Below are 20039 nucleotides of genomic sequence, written 5' to 3' on the forward strand. Positions count from 1 at the left end.
CTACCCCTGTCTCTCCCCCTGTCGCCCACTCTCCGTCTCCCTCCCTCTTCCGTCTCCCTCCGTCACACTCCCTCTGTCGCCCTCCCTCTGTCGCCCTCCCTCTGTCTCCCTCTGTCTCCCTCCCTCTGTCTCCCTCCCTCTCCCTCTCCCTCTCCCTCTCCCTCTGTCTCTCTATCTCTGTCTCCCTCTCCCTGTCTCCCTCACTCTCCATCTGTCTCCCTCCCACTCCCTCTCCCTCCCTCCCTGTCTCCCTCCCTCCGTCTCCCTCCCTCTCTCTCCGTCTCTCTCCGTCTCCCTCCCTCTCTCTCCATCTCCCTCCCTCTGTCTCCCTCTCCCTCCCTCCCTCTGTCTTCCGCTCTCAATCTCCCTCCCTCCCTCTGTTTCCCTCACTCCGTCTCCCTTTCCCTCCTTCCCTCTGTCACCCTCCGTCTCCCTCTGTCTCTCTCCCTCTCCCTCCCTCCCTCTGTCACCCTCCGTCTCCCTCCCTCTGTCTCCCTCCCTCTGTCTCCCTCTCTGCCTCCCTCTCTGCCTCTCTCTGTCTCCCTTCCTCTCCCTCCATCTCGCTCCGTCTCCCCCAGACTGCGCCTCTCTGTCTCCCTCTCTCTGTCACCCTCTGTCACCCTCCCTCTCCCTCTGACTCTCTCCTGCTGTCTCTCTCCCTCTCTCCCTGTCTCCCTCCCTCTGTCTCCCTCTCCCTCCCTCTGTCACCCTCCGTCTCCCTCCCTCCGTCTCCCTCCCTCTGTCTCCCTCTCTGCCTCCCACTCTCTGTCTCCCTTCCTTTCCCTCCCTCTGCTTCCCTCCCTCTCCCTCTGTCATCTCACCCCATGTGAGTGTCAGCCCTCAGAAGCTGAGACAGCTTCCCAGCGCTCACACACACAGCCGCACTGAGACAGCTTCCCAGCACTCACACACAGCCCGCACCAGAGTACTTCACAGATCTATAAAAGACCATTTACATGTTAATAAAGCTTTGTTGTATTTCACCTCTTAGGCCCCTGCATCTCCACTTTGACAATCACTGGAATCCACCGGCCCCCACAGAGTAGAGTCTCAGAGTCCGGGCTGCTAACACTATTTAATTTTTTTTTTTTAAACACATGTAGGATGTCTGCAAGGTCCGCGGGCCGCCGAAGAAGGCTTGCCGGGCCACGGGCCGTACTATGAGTAACTGTAGACCAAACATGCAAAGATCCAGCTGTAGAGATAAAAGTAGAAAAGAGTGCATGGAGTGGTCCCAAGCCTTAGTGGTTGACCTTCCTTGTAGACTTTCTTGTGGACCTAAAGTGGGTGTACCAGGCGAAGGAACGTTTTTGGCCGGCCGCAGCATGGCCTAAGTACCAAATGGGGGTATTGGGAGTCTTGCCAATCAAAATAAAAGTAGATTCCTAAAGACATGATTAGGAATCAAAGAGACCAAAACTTCGATTCTTCTTGTCGAAGGTCACCACATCTCAGACAGTAGAAAATGTTCTTGTAGGACAAAGGACACGACTACTGTGCTTTGAGATGGTAATAATTAGGGATAAAAATGAAAATTTGTAACAAACATTAATGAGCTATCATAGGTGTAAAAACATTCTGGGGGCTCATGTGGACTCCAGCCGACTTAGACTCCATTTAAATGCGAGGTAACTGAATTATACAGCTTATTTTTAAAATGTGGTTATCACACTACAGCGTTGGGCAATATTCTATGCAAATATAAATAAAGGTTGTCATGAACATAGTTATTAGTAGTGATTCACTGTTCAACTGTGGAAATCCGTAATTCTGCAAAATCATATTTATCCCTGCATGAGATTACCACTGCTATGCCACTCACCTCCAAACGAGGTCACGAGTCGATTAAATCGAACTCTTAAAATTACCGAAGCAAAGCAAACGAACGCAATCTTTAACCTTTGTTGATATGTTCATAAACATTATAGAGAATGTGTTCTCGTTTGTATATTTCCGAAATGGCGAGGTCCTACTAGAATAAGTGTACAAGCAAAACAATAAAAAGATTTAAGTCAGAACTGGAACATTCATATTATTTAATGGCACAAGATCTCGACGGCTGCACGCACAAATGTGAGTTGATAATTACATAAACATGGTTATCTTTAAGATTAAAACAAAGGAACATTTTTATAAGAACATAAACCGTTAAACCTAGTTGTATTCTGTGCCAAAGTCAAGGGGATACTGCGAGTTTCAGAATGTTTCAGTTTATAATTACTTTCTATGGGGAACCACAGAAATACAAGTTTCAGAATACAAGATTCATAAGAACAAAGGACATGAATGTGACTGCGCTGCTTTAACATTTTGGATTATGTGTATCAGGCACTTCACCATGAATGTGTACGGTGGCAAAAACGGATTTAGCCAAACTACGAGCACGTTAACCACGTGGCATCTGGTGACCGGCTCTAAAGGCGAACGAGTTGTGCCCTACCTGCATTGATGAAGGGGATGCCGTCATAGGGGACATACTGCGATTTCCACATCATGCGCGAAGCAGGTTTGGCGGAGCTGGGAGACTGTCGCGTGCCCCACATGCTGTGGGTTTGTTGTTTGTGTAACTTCAGAATGCTCTCGAGCTCATCCTCGCTCGTACAGTACCCTCGGTAAGAGTCCCCAATTCTCTGCAAGGATTAATGTTACAAAACAATTAAATAAATCAGAAATACATGTTTTATAATGGCAAAAATATTTTGCACAGAGCAGCAAGATTGTACCCACCCTGTATTTAATATCGAACACAAGGTACGAAGCTTAACATTAATCCTACCCTGAACATTGAATTATTTTTTGTAATGCACGGTCAGTGCCATGTTCCACTGCTGCCTGTAGCGCCGCGGGGCTCAGGGGTCTGGGCCTACGCAGCGCTCTTGAATAACACACAGCCACACCCCCAGCTGTCTCGTGCCGTATATTAAATCTCCTCGGGTCGAGCCCGCCCCAGGAGTGCGTGTATAGATACTTTGTAGGAGGGAGCCCGGATGGCTCTCTACATCCCGGCTCCTTTTCTTTAGTACCTGTCCATCATGGTTTGCCTCTATCTCCCTCCCGGAGAAGAAAATTGCATTCTATGCTGTATGATCATTTGAGGATGTTTGTTTCCCTCTTGCCCAAGCATCTCTGTTATGTCAAAATCTATATTCGCTAGTACGTCTGGGGAAAACTTTGACGTGATGGTCTGTTTGAGTTTGTCTGAGTATGTGTATGTGTGGTTGGTTTGATAGAATGAGTGTGTGAGGCTCATGATGTCAATTGATTATTGTGAGATTGATCCTTTTATGTCTTTTGTACTGTGCTGATCAAAGAATGAAAATAAAGATAACATATTTTTCTATTCAATTGTATATAGCATAATTGGGAGGGCATTTGGTTTTCAGGACTTTGTTCATTCTACCAGTGACTTGTTAGCACTAGTTAAAATAATTTTTGGGCAGAGTGTTGTTGTTTGTTGTATTACTTATTTTCTCGTTTCCTTGTTACCTCTGCCAGCTATCAGAATCAGGGACCTCCCTTCCGTGTGAGTGTTTAGTTGTCCCCAGCCCTGATATGTGGGGGGTTACTTCGTGTTCCCCTTGGGAGTTTGTGCACACCTTATAGCTTGCTGTTTGGCTATCCCTCTTTTGCTATCACTTCTCTTCTTATTTTCCTTTTTTATTTTTCCTGACTATATTATTGTAACCCTCTGACACCTGTTGTCTTCATCTTCACTCTCTTATTTGTACATTATTTTGTGGTTTGCCTGATAGTGTTCTTCTCTCCACTCCGGATTATTTTTTTGTATCGGGTGCGGTGATCTATCCCTTTCATTTTTTGTGTTCATATTAGCACATATGGACAAAATCAAGACCTTTGGTTTCTCTGACGAGGATTTTGCCTGTCTTATGGGCCAAACATCCGGTAGTGAAAGACCTTTTACTCTCTCGAAGGGTCCTGAAGAAGAATGGACTAAACTCCTCAACCTCAAAAAGAAGTCGAGGCGCACTGAGTTTCATGACAATTTTATGCTTGAGGATTTGAAAGCGGGCACCATCCCTAATGGCCTGAGGGTAAGGAATATCCCTGGCCTTTTCATTGAGATCAGACAGTTCCTGGAGAAATGGGCATTAACTGCCAACCGTTGCTCCAGGGACTGGATGATGCTCGTTATTGAAAAAGCAGGGAAGTGGTTTTAAATCTCAATAAAGAGATACGGTGTCTTGAAGAAAAGCTTAAAACTGATAATAGTGTTGAGGAAGGTAAAAAGAAACTTGAAGAGATCTCATATGACCTAGACTCTTTTTCTGAGTATCTCCTAAAAAGGAAGACCAACAAACTCAAGAAAGATATTTGTCTCTTTAGTCAGGAAAGATCATACCCATATCTCACTGAGAACTTTTACTCCTCAACCAGTGAAAACACAACTGGGAATGCGACACCAGTTTGGGGCAACAGACGGGTGACCACCTTCTCTGACACAACGGACTCAGACGGCGAGGGTCCATCAAACTACAATTCCAACTATCAACAGCGCCAGGACCTTTTTGAGAGACCCCCTGCCAGTAAGCGTTTTTTAGGCAACAGAAGGGGCAACTTCCACCCCAGGTTCCGGAATCAGCACCAGAGGGGCTCATACCAGGAATCAGAACAACCTCAAAAATATTTTCAGACACAACACCAGCAATACTGGCGAACATAAAGTCTATCCCAGTGTTCAATTTGTCTTCTGATAACATTGACCCCGACGCGGAGGCCCTTCTCTCGAGGGGACTGTCCTTTGTCCCTGCCACTAATATTAACAAATGTTAACTTATGAAAGACTTACATCTCTTCTTTCGCAGGATCAGGTTGAAAAAGTTCTTTCAGAACAGACCCACCCATCCTTGATACCCTTGGGGCTGAAGTAGAGATCTTTGAGAAAGCCGTATTGACTAAAATGCAAAAAGTCCTAAGGTATGTTCCCAAACCCCAATTTAATATCTCCAGAGGGGAAAATGCAGGCCTTCAGTCGCTGAAGAACAACAGAAACCTTACCATCAAACCCTGTGATAAGGGTGGCAGGATAGTGATCTTTGACACCCCCCAGTATGTGGAAAAGATGAACAACCTGCTTGGAATAACCAGACATTACAAACGGATCACCATCAACCCCGAACCCGGACTGAAAGACAGGATTCTCAAGAGTGGTTAAAACTGCGGCAGAAGATGGACATATCTGTACCAAGGAGGCGGAATTTCTCACTCCTTCGTGCACGAGTATGCCTATTATATACGTGGTCCCCAAAACCCACAAAGACGTCACCGACCAGCCCCTGAGACTGATTGTCTCCACCATCGGGGCTGCTATGGAGCCTCTGTCGAAATACATCGACAGGTTCCTTAAACCCCTAGTATGTAAGTTGCTCTCATACGTGAAGGACACTGGTCACTTTATTTCTATGACTGAAAATCTTCCATACAACAACGAAGGCAAACTACTGGTTATCATGGACCTCGAGTCCTTGTATACAAACATCCCCCAAAAAGAGGCCAGAAAAGTGCTTGGGGAAATCCTCAAATCTGATCCTGTGATCCCTAACTCTTCCTTCATCCTGCAGTGTTTGGAAATAGTGCTTGGAGAGAATCTTTTCGAGTTCAATGGAACCTATTACCAACAGATCCAGGGCGTGAGTATGGGCGCTACCTGTGCCCCAAGTATGGCTTGTCTATATATGGGCCATTTTGAGGCCTGCAACATACATAACGAAATGGCTCCATTCCTCGAGAATGTCTGTGCTTGGTTGCGATATATCGACAACATTTTTTTTACCTGGCAGGGCAACCAGGAGACCCTAGACGAATTTACCCACTGGATTAATGCAGCCGACATTAATTTGAAATTCACTGTCCATTCCAGCAATATTAAGCTGGAGTTCCTTGATGTATGGATTGAGCACCGTTACTCGTTTCTTCAGGTCTCGTTCTATACTAAGTCGACTGCTAGAAAAAGTTTATTGCAATTTTCTAGTTTCCACCCTCGATGCCAAAAGAGGGCATACCATTTAGCCAATTCCTTCGAATTCAAAGAAACTCTACCAATTTGGGTGATTTCCTTAAACAAGCGGAAATACTGAGAGAAAAACTGTTGAAGTGAGGATAGCCTGTGAGATTGATAAAAGAGGCCTTCAAGAGAGCGCTGTATTACAATTGTGAAGTCATTTTCCAACCAAAAAACACGGAGAAAAACGATAAACTAGTATGCGTCACAAAGCATTCGAATTTCGACCACAAGGTACGTCAGGTCATAAACTCTCAATGGCACCTCCTCAACATCGGCCACGATGAACAGAAACATCCGAGACCCCTCTTCGCATTTAAGAGGAACAAAACCTCAGAAACTTTCTGGTCGGAGCGAAGAGCTCTGAACGTGACTCTTTTTGTCAGAAATCCATCACAGGAGGTGAGCCCATTAAGGGCAACCACCGATGTGGCTCTTGCCAAGTGTGCCCCAATGCCATCGTTAGTGACAACATCCGAGTCAACGAAAGAACGGTCTTTCTCTCTGAAATGACCAATTGTCGCACGTCCAACATTGTGTATATCATTCTGTGTCCGTGCAACCTGCCCTATGTTGGTGAAACCGGCAGGGAATGCAGAAAACGTATTGGGGAACATAAGTCCAACATCAGGCTCAGGAAACATTCTGCACCTCTGGTCAGCGACTGGATTGAGGCGGCCCACATTGAAAGTGACCTCAAATGGTCCATTCTGGAGAGGGTCAAACCCCAAGCAGGCAGAGATGTCACCGCCACCCGTAGGAAAAGAGCTTTTTTTAAATATTTACCCTTAAATCCAAAGAAAAGGGACTCAATGAAACCCTACCATGGGAGAACACCATATTATAACTTCTTACCCTGTGGTTCTCCACCCTTAGCCAAGTCTGAACCTTCCCCTGTTTGATTAAATAAATGTATTCCAGGTCCCTTAATCTTCCTTTAAAAAGAAAAAAAAATGTGTCCCTTTATCTGTTTATTGTCCCTTAGTTTTTAGGTCTCGCGTAGCGTTGCAGCGCATGCGTTGCTCGCTGGCGAGAGATATCGTGAGAGAGGGATTTCAGAAGGGGGCTTCTTTGTGCAGTCCCCCATATTTAACGCAGCCGTATTCGTTACAGCACGTCAAGTATCCTACTGCTGCCAGCGGGAGCTCTACATTGCTTACTGGCCATGGCTTTTTTGAAGCGGCGCTAAAGACGCATTCGAGGTAAGCGTTTCTTTGCCCTCCTTGCTATCTTGGATTTTTTCGCACACAGACTGTTTGGCCAGAGGTACGTTTGGGTCAGGGCTATCTCCATGTCCCTCCATACTTAGAAAAATTCACCTACCTCTCTCGCTCACCCCGTATTTACAGGCGTTAACATTAGAGCGTCCATCCATCTCTATATGCATTTGTAAATATGTTACTATGACGGACCTTTTGCTTACTATTATTATTCTCATTTTCAACTCTTCCCTCCGAGTGTTCGACCGGAGTATGCTTTATAGAGGCTCGCGTCTTCCATGTTATGCCAGCTCGTTTATCTATACCGGAGGCCTTTTACCCTGAGGCGATATGTCAGACAGCCGGCATTTTGTCAGGCTTGAATATCTATTATGATATGTCCCTTACTTGAGTTTCTGTTCTTCATTTTTAGCACTCCCAGCCTTCTTTAGATCACCTGTCCGCGAGCCTGGCATTACTTGCCGTACTTCTTCCCTTTTCTTGACTTATCTTTCCCCTCTTCGCAACCATTTGACTTGTTTGTTATCTGTGTAATGTGTCTGTTTGTTTTTAGATATCGGTTGTTGTGTTTGTATTTGTAGGTTCCTTTCTATTTGAAGCGGTCCCATTTTTATGACGTGACATTGCGAGTTCTGATGACTACCTTCTTCTAACTGTGTTTGCAACACATTTGAAACTGAAGATCCTCCATGCTTCAGACGCCTGATTTTTCGCATGGCTCTACGCATATATAATGCTCTCCTATATTTTCCGCTATTTTATCGGCTAAGCTGCTGTACACACTACTTTATGTTAGCTTTACTCTTCCGTATATCTATTCTTCTAGATGTTTAGTGTTTGTACATCCAATTTTGCAGGTCCCTGTGCGAAATTCGTTACCTCTGCGCCATCCTTGCATTTACTGCTATCTGGCCTCACTGCCTTGGCCCTGACCCCCAGCTTTTGATTAGCATGCTTGTTGTAAACCACAGTCTTATACCCTAACCTCCAGCATCAGCTGGTGTATTAACTTTTTCTACACAATCCACGTTTATTTACTTTTGCTACTCACACTGGCGACTTATGGGCTACTGTTACTTACTCTAAACAGAATATTCTATAGCACTTTGGTTGATTCTATTTTCTCTCTTCTTTTTTTTTTTCTCTAAGTGTGCAAACTCCTTGGTCAAGATATCTGTAAAAAAATATATCCTCCTGTCCTTATAAACCTGTGCCTCTCCTTTTATTATGGTAAAGCTTAGGGGATCTTCTATTTATTGACAATCCTTTGCAATATTTTTTATGTGTATGTACATATAAATTTTGTTCTTCTAGGCATCATTTTTCATGAGTCCTCACCGCTCTGCTTCGTCTTGATGAAGGTGTGACCCAGATCCTGGTCTAACACCGAAACGCGTGTCGGCGCTGGAGCCTCTGTGTCTCCCCTACCTCTATCTCCCTCCCAGAAAAGAAAATTGCATTCTATACTGTATGATCATTTGAGGATGTTTGTTTCCCTCTTGCCTACCATCTCTGATATGTCAAAATCTATATTCGCTAGTACGTCTGGGGAAGACTTTTTGTATTACCTGAATACATTTATTGTGATCCAATGAACTGTGACGTAATGGTCTGTTAGAGTTTGTATGAGTATGCATATGCGTATGTGTGGTTGGTTTGATAGAATGAGTGTGTGAGACTCATGATGTCTATTGGTTATTGTGATATTGATCCTTTATGTCTTTTGTACTGTACTGATCAAAGATCGAAAATAAACATAAAATATTTTTCTATTCAATTGTATATAGCATAATTGGGAGGGCATTTGGTTTTCAGGGCTTTGTTCATTCTACTAGTGATTTGTTAGCACTAGTTAAAATACTTTTTGGGCATAGTGTTGTTGTATGTTGTATTACTTATTTTCTCGTTGACCTGTTACCTCTGCCAGCTATCAGAATCAGGGCCCCCCTTCCGTGTGAGCATTATGGTTTGCATGTCTAAAGGATGTACACATGAAGTCTTTTATCTTCTGGCTTGGCGCAGGGTTCAGCCGGAGACCATACTTCGGGCTCTGGGAGTTGGAACTGGCCGCAGCGTCCACTTGGGTGTTTGGGGGTGATTCAGTCACACTGTCCTGGCCAAGGCTCTCAGCCGCAGGCATGGTTTCTTCTCTCCCTGCTTGCGAGTGTCTTGGTGGGGAGGCCACGGGCTCTGGTGAGCCAATGGAGGTATAGCTCAGAGTCACATCTGTGCCCTCCGCCTCTTCCGAGTTGGTGCCCGACCCATGGGCCTTCTTGAAGTTTGATACATTTCGGGTGACAACTTGCTGTCCTTGTTGGTCCGTGACCATGGTTCCTTGCACCTTTGTGATGGTCCACTCCTCTGGTTCATAGGGAACCAAACCTTCCAGCCGGGGTGTCTGTCTCTAACCACCACGCGATCTCCCACTTTTAGCTGTGGATCTTTTGCGCTGGCCTTCTGGTTAGCTACCATCCTCCTCGCAGGGGTAGCCACTCTGTCCACTTCAGTAGGTTTCCATAACCGATCTGTCGGAATGCTGTCTCAGGAGCTCTCTTGAAAAGTAAATGAGACGGGGCACACCGAGGGGTGCTGTGGGGCGTCTGCCTATATGCATCTATGAATTGAGTGAGCGCTGTCTCGGCGTCCTCCCCCAGATCCACTGCGATGCGCAAATCTCGGTTGAGGGTCCGCATAAACCGTTCTACTTCCCCGTTGGCCTGCGGCCACAGAGGGGTGATCTTCCTGTGGTGGATTGCTCTCCTCTCCAGATAGTTCTGAAACTCGTGGCCTTGGAATGGGGGTCCGTTATCTGAGCGAATTTCATCAGGCAGGCCCAGGAGGGCGAAAGTCTTGTCCAGGACCTTCCCGACGTGTGTGAATGCCGTAGAAACCACCACCTCTACGATTGGAAACTTCGAGAAGGAATCGATGAGCACCAGCGTTTTGCGACTATCAGGGAAGCTCCCGAAGTTGATACTAATCTTGGACCATGAAAGTTCGCATGGCTCTTCTGTGATGACGGGCGCCGGCGCTGGATCGCCGCCGGTGATGGTGCATGAGTGACACTGCTGCATCATGTCTTCCACTCTTGTGTCCATCGCAGGGAACCAAACTTTGTTTCGCAGCTGAGCTTTGGTTTTAGCCTTTCCCTGATGCCCCACATGTGCCAGCTGGATGATTCCGTCTTGCAGGGCTTTCGGGATAAAAATAAAGTGCCCCCTCACGGACCACTCCCTGTTCACCTTCACTCAACTTGTGGCAGACCTGCCAGAGTTGTCGTCGTGCATGGCTATCTTCCACTCGGAGTGACTGGGCTCTTTTCACTCTGGCCAGTGTCTCATCATCGGCCGTGGCTCGGCCGATCTCCTCCAATGTCATGGCTTTGGGGCATGACTTGTGTGAGATCATCTGCATGAAGGCTTCCGAGTAAGCAACATCCGGAGGTGAACGTCGAACGACCAGAGGCTCTGGGTGCCGTGAGAGGTAGTCGGCCGGGTTGTGTGCTCCTGGACGGAACACAACCTTGAAATTGTACGCCTGCAGCTGTAGAGCCCACCTTTAGATTCTGGGAGGTGCCAGTCTCGAGGATCCAGCAAAGAGTGGGAGCAGCGGCTTGTGATCGGTTACCACCAGAAACTTCTGCACATACAGATAGAGGTGAAAATGTTGATAGGCCCACTTTATCGCCAGGGCTTCCCTTTCGATCTGGGCGTATCCGGTCTCGCTGACGGATAAAGCCCGGCAGGCGTAGGCGACTGGTTTCCACGTCTCCTGGTCGTGTTCCTGTAGAAGATCTGCTCCTAGGCCTACAAGGCTGGCATCCACCATCAACTTCGTGCGTCGCCCCGGGTGAAAATAGGCCATCACCGTCTTATCCATGAGGGCTGTTTTGATGGAGTTAACGATGTGTTGGCAGCTACGGTCCACTCCCACTGACGGTCACTGCAGGTGAGGGCACGGAGTGGCTCCAACAGAGAGGCCAGGTTCGGAATGAACCTGCCACAGTAAGTGGCCATGCCAAGGAAGCTGCGGACTTCGGAGGGAGTCTTCGATGTGCTTGCCGCCCGAATGGCCATCGCTTTCTTGGAATCCACCTGTAGCCCTTATCTGGTGAAAATGTACCCGAATAAGTCGACTGATTCCTGGTAAAAAGAACACTTGGCCCTATGGAGGGTGAGTCTGCAGTCTTCCAGTCGCTGGCCTGGAGGTGGGTGTGGTGTTCTTCCAAGGTGTTTGAGAATACTAAGATGTCATCACTCAGACTGATGACGCCCTGCAGGCCGGACAGTGCTTCCTGGATGGGGTTTTGGAAGCCCTCGGCTGCAGACGACAAACCGAAGCTCAGTCTCTTGTACCTCCTCAGGCCGACGTGGGTAGAGAACGTGGTGATGTACCTGATCTCAGGCTCCAGTTCCAGCTGGTGGTACCGAGCATTTAGGTCCAGCTTGGAGAACCATTTGGCTCCGTTCATGTCCGCCACAATGTCATCCATAGTGGGAGTAAGATGGCGTTCCCTCTTGACTGCTAGGTTTGGGAGTCGCATGTCCACACACAGCCGTATGGCTCCCGGCTTTTTTGGCTTGAGGGCCACGACCAATGGGGACAACCACGAGGTGGGGCCTAACACCTTTTCAATGACGTCGAGGTCTTTGAGTTTCTTCAATTCCGCCTCTACTTTCGGGCGAAGGTTGAATGGTACCCTCTGGTGTCTCAGGGCAGTAGGCCTCAAGGTGGAGCTTGAACTGCTTCCCTTTGAGCTTGCCGAGCCCTGTGAACACTGCCGGGAAGTCGTGTAGGATGGCATCAGCGTGAGTCGTGCATCTGGTGGGCGAAAAAGACCAACCTGAGGTCTTCTGCGGTGTGGCAACTGAGAAGGATGCCTTTCCTCCTTTCCGTGCTGTGGAATTGGGCACTCTTGACATGTTAGTTGCTGGTGATCTCCACCTTGATAACCCCTCTGAGGGGCATAGGGTGCGTACCTCCATAGGTGTAGATCCGCGCCTTGGTAGGTGTGAGAGGGGGTCGTAGTGACAGCCGCTCATACTGTTCTGAGTCCATGACATTAAGGGATGCGCCCGTATTGATGAGCGCCTGGACTTCTGACCCTCCTACCAGGACAGAGCACATCGGCGGCGGTCTTCGGTGTTTGTCCGACCTGCTGACGAAGGATACGACAAACACCTCATCGTCATCCTCTTCAAGTGCGAGGCAGCGCCCCCACGCTGAGTCGTCATCCTGCAACTGTGCGTCATAGAGCGACACCTGGCGCAGTCGTTGCGTCATTCCTCAAGGCCTGGAGTAGGTTTGTCGAGACCGGCCGCTTCTACACACCTTGGTGAAATGATTCACCTTTCCGCAGCGGGAGCACGTCTTCCCCTTCGCTCCGCACACTGCCGTGGGCGGGTGTTCCACGCCGCAGTTGCCGCACGCCCCACTCGTGGATGGTCGCTATGCTGGGCAAGCTGTACTGGGTCGCCGTTGTATGGCCTTGACTCTTTCTTCTTTAACGGGCGTGTACCTCATTGCCTGCGGCGCTGCTGTGGTTCTATGCAGGGCGGCTTCCATTTCGCCCGCCCGTGCATCAGAGAGTTTGTGGGACCTGGCCAGGATGAGGATCTCGTCAAGAGAGATCCCTGGTTGCCGAAGGATCAGTTTCCATAGCAGCGCTGAGCGGCATCCCTGGATGACCTGGCCGCGTATTTCTTCTCTCTGGTCCGTAAAGGCGCACGTGCTGGCCAGCTTGCGCAGTCGCGCGTAGAACATGTCCATGGACTCCATGTCTGACTGTGACGCCTGCCTGAACTTAAAACGCTCGAAGTCCGGGTTCAGTTGAGGGTCGAAATGCCGGTTGAGCACGGCGAGCGCGGCTTCGTAGTCATCATCATTTCCTGTGTTGGGCAATGTCTCAAAGAGATCATAGATCTCTGCGCCGCCGTAGTATATGAGTAACAACCGTTTTACAGCACCATCTGTCTCCCTAGTGCCTCTGAAGTAGTGGTTCAGACGTTCGATCCATGCCTTCCATCGTGGGGCGGCCGTGGCAGGGTCAACAATCTTAATGAAAGGCAGCAGTGGGGAAGCGACTGTGTGACTGTGGCCCAGTAGCGGGGCATTGTCTTCTCTCCGAGGTTTGGCTGCACCAGCTTGCGGGCCAGCAGCGCCTGCCGCGGGCGGTGTGCTCATGTTGCTGGTACGTGTGCCTGTAGGCGCTGTGGAGCAGTCCTCTCTCTGTGAGTCCTGGTGCTTCCGTGTGAGCTAGCATGGGGGCACGTGGCTGGCCTGCTTGGGCAGTCTTTGATCCCTGTGACCCTGTGTGAATGATGGGTTGTGGTGCACCAGACTGGCTATGCCTTTGTGTGTGTGGTGTGTTCCATCCAGTTCAATCATGTGTTGCAGCCTCTTGGTACTTTCTCACACTCTCTCCAGGACCCTCTGCAGTGGGGCAGTGTTGTGGTGGGCCCTCACATGCGTTGGAGCGCCTTCCTCCTTTCCTCAGTTTTCCCCTTCTGGATGCTATAACTCCCCCAGGCAGTGAAAGCAGGGTGATAGGCCTTCGCACGCACAGCGTGTCTTTCTAGCGCTCCCCCGGGGCCTCCTTGACTCACCGGCAACCAGCTTCCGGTGATCACGTGGGCGCACACGCTGCCGTCTTGAGCACACGCCTTCCTAGGCACCAGGAGCATGCCGACAGGCGCCAGAGAGACCTCAGGCTGTACCGCCCGGCTGGCAGAGCCGATACGTCCTGGCGGGGGTGGGCTCCCCGCGGGCTGCAGCACACTCGACGCAGTGATGGCCCCAGCAGACGGAGTCAGCAGGGCGCACGGAGGTGCAGGTATGCAGGCACTGAAATGCAGACCCACGGCCTGGGGTAGCCAAGGACAGCGGGGGTGAGCGAGGCCTGCTGCGCTGTTACGCGGGCACCAGAGCATCGCAGGCTCACGCCGGAGGTGTTGCTGGGCACAGGAGTCCGACCGGCCTCGTTGCCAATGTAACGCGTCGGGGCGCAGGGGGTCTGGGCCTACACAGCACTCTTGAATAACACACAGCCACACTTTAGGTTAATAGCTGGCGGGAAGACCCCGAGCGGTCTCGTGCCATTTATTTATCTCCTCGGGTCGAGCCCGCCCCGAGGAGTGCGTGTATAGATACTTTGTAGGGGAGAGCCCGGATGGCTCTCTACACCGCCCATGGTGCACACAGCTATCTACCACCGCTGGTCCACGTGCCCTCTTAATTTCAGTGCTGCGTGTAATGCAATATCAACTAATAAAGGCAATTCAAATGATATTGCTATATTAATTGTCATTGGCAGTCAGACTCCTCGTGGTTTTGGCAGGGGTGATGTTTTTACGACACCATGTGCAGCATAATTTCAATGATTGTAATTTCTAGCGTCAGACTGCTGTTGTCGTCACACTGAAGCACCGTGTTTCTTTAAAATGACGGTGGCAGACGCACCCACGATTGTAGAGAAAATCTGTCCCTTTTCCCCAACATGTGCCTGTTCAGCGCAGCCCCATTCTCCCCAGCAGCGGCTGCCCAGAGCTTGCTGGTGACTCTGCAATGATGTGGCTGCAGCACCAAGAAAGCAGGCGCTGCATCAAAGGCAGCCTTCACTCTGGGTGTCACTACACAGTGCTCACAGGGCACCCCTGTGCAGGGGTTCCCAGATTACTCCATGTCTGCAAGACGCAAGGTTAGCAACCCTTACTTTCCCCGTACAGGTCATTGCAATCGGATACATTGGTGCCTTTAAGGGGACAGGGCTCCCCACAGCGCCCTGCCAACATGGAGGTTTGGCCAGGCCTAAGAGTGATCCTCACTGACTTGCAGGCTCACCAGTGACACATTTCACTGTACAATTGCTGCAGCACGTGTAAGTTTTCGAGTGAAAAATGAGCTAAAGGGGAGTTAGATGGAGGATGAGGGGCGAGATGTCTGTTCAGTGGTTCGATTACAACCTGCAAAGTTTGCCTAAAGCATGCATTGTTTTTTGTCTTAGCCACAGGATATGCTTTGGTGTAGCTCGTGTTCAGCCACACAAGGTGGCGGCTCCTCCGCTAAGGCTGTGAGCAGATGGGACTGTCCAGGGGTGGTAGTGGGAAGCTGAGAAAAAGAGGAAATTACCTGGGGGTATATGTAGATTGGGGATCCAAAGGTTTGTGAGCTACTATGTGATAGTGAGGAAGAAAGAGGTCCAGCCCGGCAGGGATGGCGGGAGGATTGCCCTGGAGTGCAGTGTCCTGTTCCTGCAGTGTGCATCAGTATATACTGCCTGTTCGTGTGCCTGATTAGGAGTGTGAAGTCCCATCTTTAGGGGGTCAGGCTTCAGGCTGTTGGACAGGTGGGTGGGTCATTACTCCAGAGAGGTCTTGTCATGGCGTGTTCTTGGGACGTAAGGTCCAGGCATGTACTTGGTGTGCTGGGCAAGGCATGCTGATGGTTGAGTGTACCCCTGTCGTTAGCAGTGGCAGGCTTCTCGACTACCTTCAATGGTATATTTCAAAAACCCAAATTCAGCTAACTGTGGCTGATTTTGACAGATAACTGGCTATACACATTATGCAACAGCGTACACACATTAGATCACCTGCAACAGTATGTTTTAATTGCACTGACTGGGATGGTATAGGTACAGAATGATTTTGCCACTTGTATTATGAGAATGGTGTCTGCTGAGACCACCTTTACATTTCCTTTTTCCTTGCTGCATATGTGTCCCCCCCAAATGATGAAAGGCTACCCATAACCCACCAATACAACAATATTTGTACTTTTTGGCAGACATTTCTCCCCTCACCTACAACACACACTCGATGGAACCTCCCCCTTTGCACAACACACATTGATTGGCGGGCTGGGTGACTACAGTACACACCAGCTAGCTCACAGCTGTGCATCTGTGGAGGTCAACTATACATTAGCTCTGTGATAGAAATTCCACTGGATATTTAGGGTTGCTGTGGATAAGTGTCGCTAATTGTACAGATAACAGTGCTCATCACAGTCATCACTAATAACGTGGTGCTACTTTAACGCAGGAACTTACCAGGAGGATCCTAATATTCAAGCTGCACCCAACCACACTAGGTACCATAAGGAGACTGGCACTTCCAGGCTTACCCTGTTTTGTATTCCTGTTCACCTGGGAAGAGAACGAGGGAGGTCTTTGCTGGGCTGAAACCATTTCTTATTAGAGATCAATACATGCTCAGCCCTACCAAGTACCACACCTCAGGCATTAAACTAACACATTTTAGTGTGGTGGTCTGCATCACTGCACTGAAGTGCAAAGTCACGCATTATAGGCATAGAGACTGCCTCGTCTGTCAAGTCTTAACAGCGCTGCTATGACTAAACTAAAGCTGGAGTGGCAGGGCGCCGTGGCATGTGTGCTGCTCCCGGCAGTCTTGGAGGCTGGCTGTGCTAATAGCTGCTAACTCACTGGCTGCTTACAATGTATCAATAGAAGAAATCGAGATTAACGCCGAAGCCGAAGTGACTTTAATAGGCGCCACGGGACGTTATGTCCTCCTGCGCTGGCTGCAGTCAAAGTTTGGGAGGCTGGCTAGGTTGTGGCTAATCACTGCAGCACTGCTCGCACTGCTGCGTGGCAGTAACTTAAAATCAGTGATGACCCCGCAACCGCCGGACCCAACCCCTTGGATTGCGACAGCTGCTGGAGCCCACTGTGCAGCTTAGCTCTGAGCTGCGCCTGAGTGAGTCTGATGCCTGGAGCGCCACATGATTGCATGCCAAGGGAGTGATTTGCTTTGGCCAGACTCTGAGGAGGCAGGCTGTCGGCCCATAAACCAGAATGCCGTGGTGGCTCTCCTCGCATGTAAGTGTCAGACTGAGTGCCATCCGAGTGCTTTTTAGCGATTGTCTGGGATAACTTCAACTTAACTGCTGCTCTCCATGCTGGTAGCACTGCGCCATGGTTCTCTTCACTAAACTGTAACTTAAACAGAATGCCCTATGAGAACAATATGAGAAATTCTGATAGCTCAAACTTCACAATCTTTCAACCTGCATTCGAAATCACTTATTCCTCATAAACGAGTACCACAACAGATTATGAAAAAATACACATTATTTTAATAGTACACGTCTCTACCATATAAAAAAAGTGTTACTGTTTTTATCTCTGTATTCAGCAATTCAGCATTAAGATTCCACTAAAAAAGTTAAAAACATATATCCCACACCAACTGAATACAGAACTATTTTACACAAACATAAATGACTGCCTTTTCCAAAAACAAAACAACAACACAAGGGAGAACAATTAAGATACATCAATTTGACTAACAAACGTCTGCAGACCTACTATTACTATCAAAAGGGATTCCTGATTGTATCAATTAATCATGCAGAGTTTCTCCTTGTACAGCGGATTCCGCAAATATATATGGTGACATGTTTCGGTGGGAATATTAGTTAAAAGCCACCTTCTTCAGGACAACACAATTTGTTATATCTCCAACTTTTTGCACAAACCATCTAGATATAACATCTACAGGACAATGTTGATCCTAGTGCTTCCATAGATATTAAAATCGTTTAATTAAAAATCATAATTATAATTTCATAGAGTACAAGGGAAGTGCATCTCTCTCCTCCACTGATGACTCTTTGGTATGTTCTCCGGGTGTATTAGGATTACTCCATTACACACTCAGACAGGACCATCGTCTAAAACTATCTTCCTTTATCTTGTGCTTAGTTCTCTCCCACACATGTATCTATATGTGTCCAATATAAAGCTCCTGGGAATAAAGAGTCCAGGCCTCCCCTGGTGGGCGTTTATCCACTGCCTTCAGACTCTCCGTCCACACTTCTCCAAAGTTCTACACAAAATGCCAAGCTTGAAATGTTGTGAAGTTTGAGGTATCAGAGTGTCTGAGTTGGTTTGCGTATTGTTCCCAAGGGGAATAATTCTGTCTAAGTTTCTGTAGGAATTCAACACTGGCAGCTCGAAGTCCTCCGCTTGAGTCTCAAGTCTGTCCTTAGTTTAGTTTATTAAATAATTGTTAAGTTACTTAAAACCATTGCAATAAAAGTTACACAGGATATAAATACAAGAATACATGATCTGCATAAAATGAACAAATTTTAAAATTAAGTCTTTTCATTCCAATTTAAAAGTATCGAGTTATAAAAAAGAATGTGGAAACGAGTGCTTTAGTAAACAAGAAGCGTTATTGAAGCGTATTTGATGTTATTATGTAGGTCAATGTCACATAGAAAGGGAAAGCAGTTTATGTTTTTAAACTTTGGATTCAGGAGGCGTATTTACAGCTCTTGGGTTTTCACCAAGGAAATCAGATTCCTAGTTTTATAATCCAGGGTCGACCCCAGTGTTGCCTTGGTGGAAGGGCATATTGTTCCTTATTTATTTATTTAGTTATTTATTTTTGAGATTTATACAGCGCGTACAATTGCCCGTAGGCGTCTCGGCGCTAGAAACTTTGAATGTATTCCCGAGGTTGAGCCGGTAACTATTCTTGATCAAACAACCAGGTCTTTATCTTTCTACGAAAATGCATCAGGGATGGGCTGTCTTTGATGGATGCTGGCAGGGAGTTCCATAACCTGGGAGCTGCCACAAGGAAGCGTCTATCGCCCCAGTTAACTGTTTTTGTTCGTGGTATTTGAAGGATTTTAAGGTTGTTAGATTGGAGCGATCTTATGGAGGACTGGTGTCTGAGATGGGATTTCAGGAAATGTGGACCACAGTTGTGCAATGCTTTATAGAGTATGCACAGCGCTTTAAACTTAATCCTATTTCGAATCTTGAGCCAATGCAAGTCCCTTATAATCTCAGAGATTGGTGAGAATTTAGGGATTCCAGACAGGAGGTGGGCTGCAGCATTCTGGATAGTCTGCATTTTGTTGGTCACTCTTGCCTGGGCGTTGATGAATAAGCCGTTACAATACTCAAGAGATGACAGCACGAGGGCGCTTACCAGCGTCTTACCTGCTGAGGTTGGTAAAAACGGCATGATTTTCTTGATCAGCCTAAGTTTGTGATGGGCTGTTGCTGCTATTTTATTTGAGTGGGCCATAAAATTTAATTTATCGTCAAAAATCACCCCCAGATTTCTGACGGTGATGGCTGGTGTAGGTGGTGTTCCGTGCGTGGGGGGCCACCAGGTGTTTGACCATCCTGGGGAGAGATGTCCAAATATGACGACCTCCGTTTTTTCGGCATTTAACTTTAGACAGTTAGAGGCCATCCACTCACCGATCGCCCGCATGCCCTCTTGGAAGTTTTCAGCTACCTTGTCTCCATTCCCGTTAATGGCCAATACCAGCTGGGTGTCATCCGCGTACGAAGTAAGGCTCATCCCATAGGCCTTGATGACAGAGGCCAGGTCCGACACGTAGATATTGAATAGTGTCGGACTAAGGGATGAGCCTTGGGGAACCCCACACGGTAGTGACAGCTTGTGCGATTGGAAGGGCCCCAATGTGACCACCTGTGATCTACCGGCCAAGAAGGAGGAGAGCAGATTTCTAGCCATGTGGCGGATGCCCAGTTTTTCGGCACGGTCGACCAGGATCTTGTGGTCGACCGTGTCGAAGGCTGCCGACAGATCGAGCAGTACGAGTATTGCTGTACCTCCCTGGTCCCGGATCACTCTTATGTCCTCTGTAGCTTTTATTAAGGCAGTTTCGGTTCCGTGGAACTTGCGGAAACCAAATTGGGTGTTGTCCAGTAGTTGATGTTTTTCTATGAACTCTGAGAGTTGTGAGTTCATAGCCTTTTCCACTACCTTTGCTAAAAAGGGGAGACT

General features: G+C 48.1%; 1 protein-coding gene across 1 annotated transcript in view; it reads right to left on the reverse strand.

The window, feature by feature from the left end:
- Positions 1-20039, reverse strand: part of CARF (calcium responsive transcription factor) — a 360952-nt gene that overhangs the window by 177834 nt on the left and 163079 nt on the right. Inside the window, exon 7 of the mRNA XM_085648958.1 lies at positions 2441-2630. Within this exon, the coding sequence (XP_085505084.1) occupies positions 2441-2630 (190 nt within the window). The remainder of the gene's footprint in view (positions 1-2440; positions 2631-20039) is intronic.

This window comes from Triturus cristatus, chromosome 3_2 (assembly GCF_964204655.1).
Source record: "Triturus cristatus chromosome 3_2, aTriCri1.1, whole genome shotgun sequence".
In the NCBI taxonomy this organism is placed as follows: domain Eukaryota; kingdom Metazoa; phylum Chordata; class Amphibia; order Caudata; family Salamandridae; genus Triturus; species Triturus cristatus.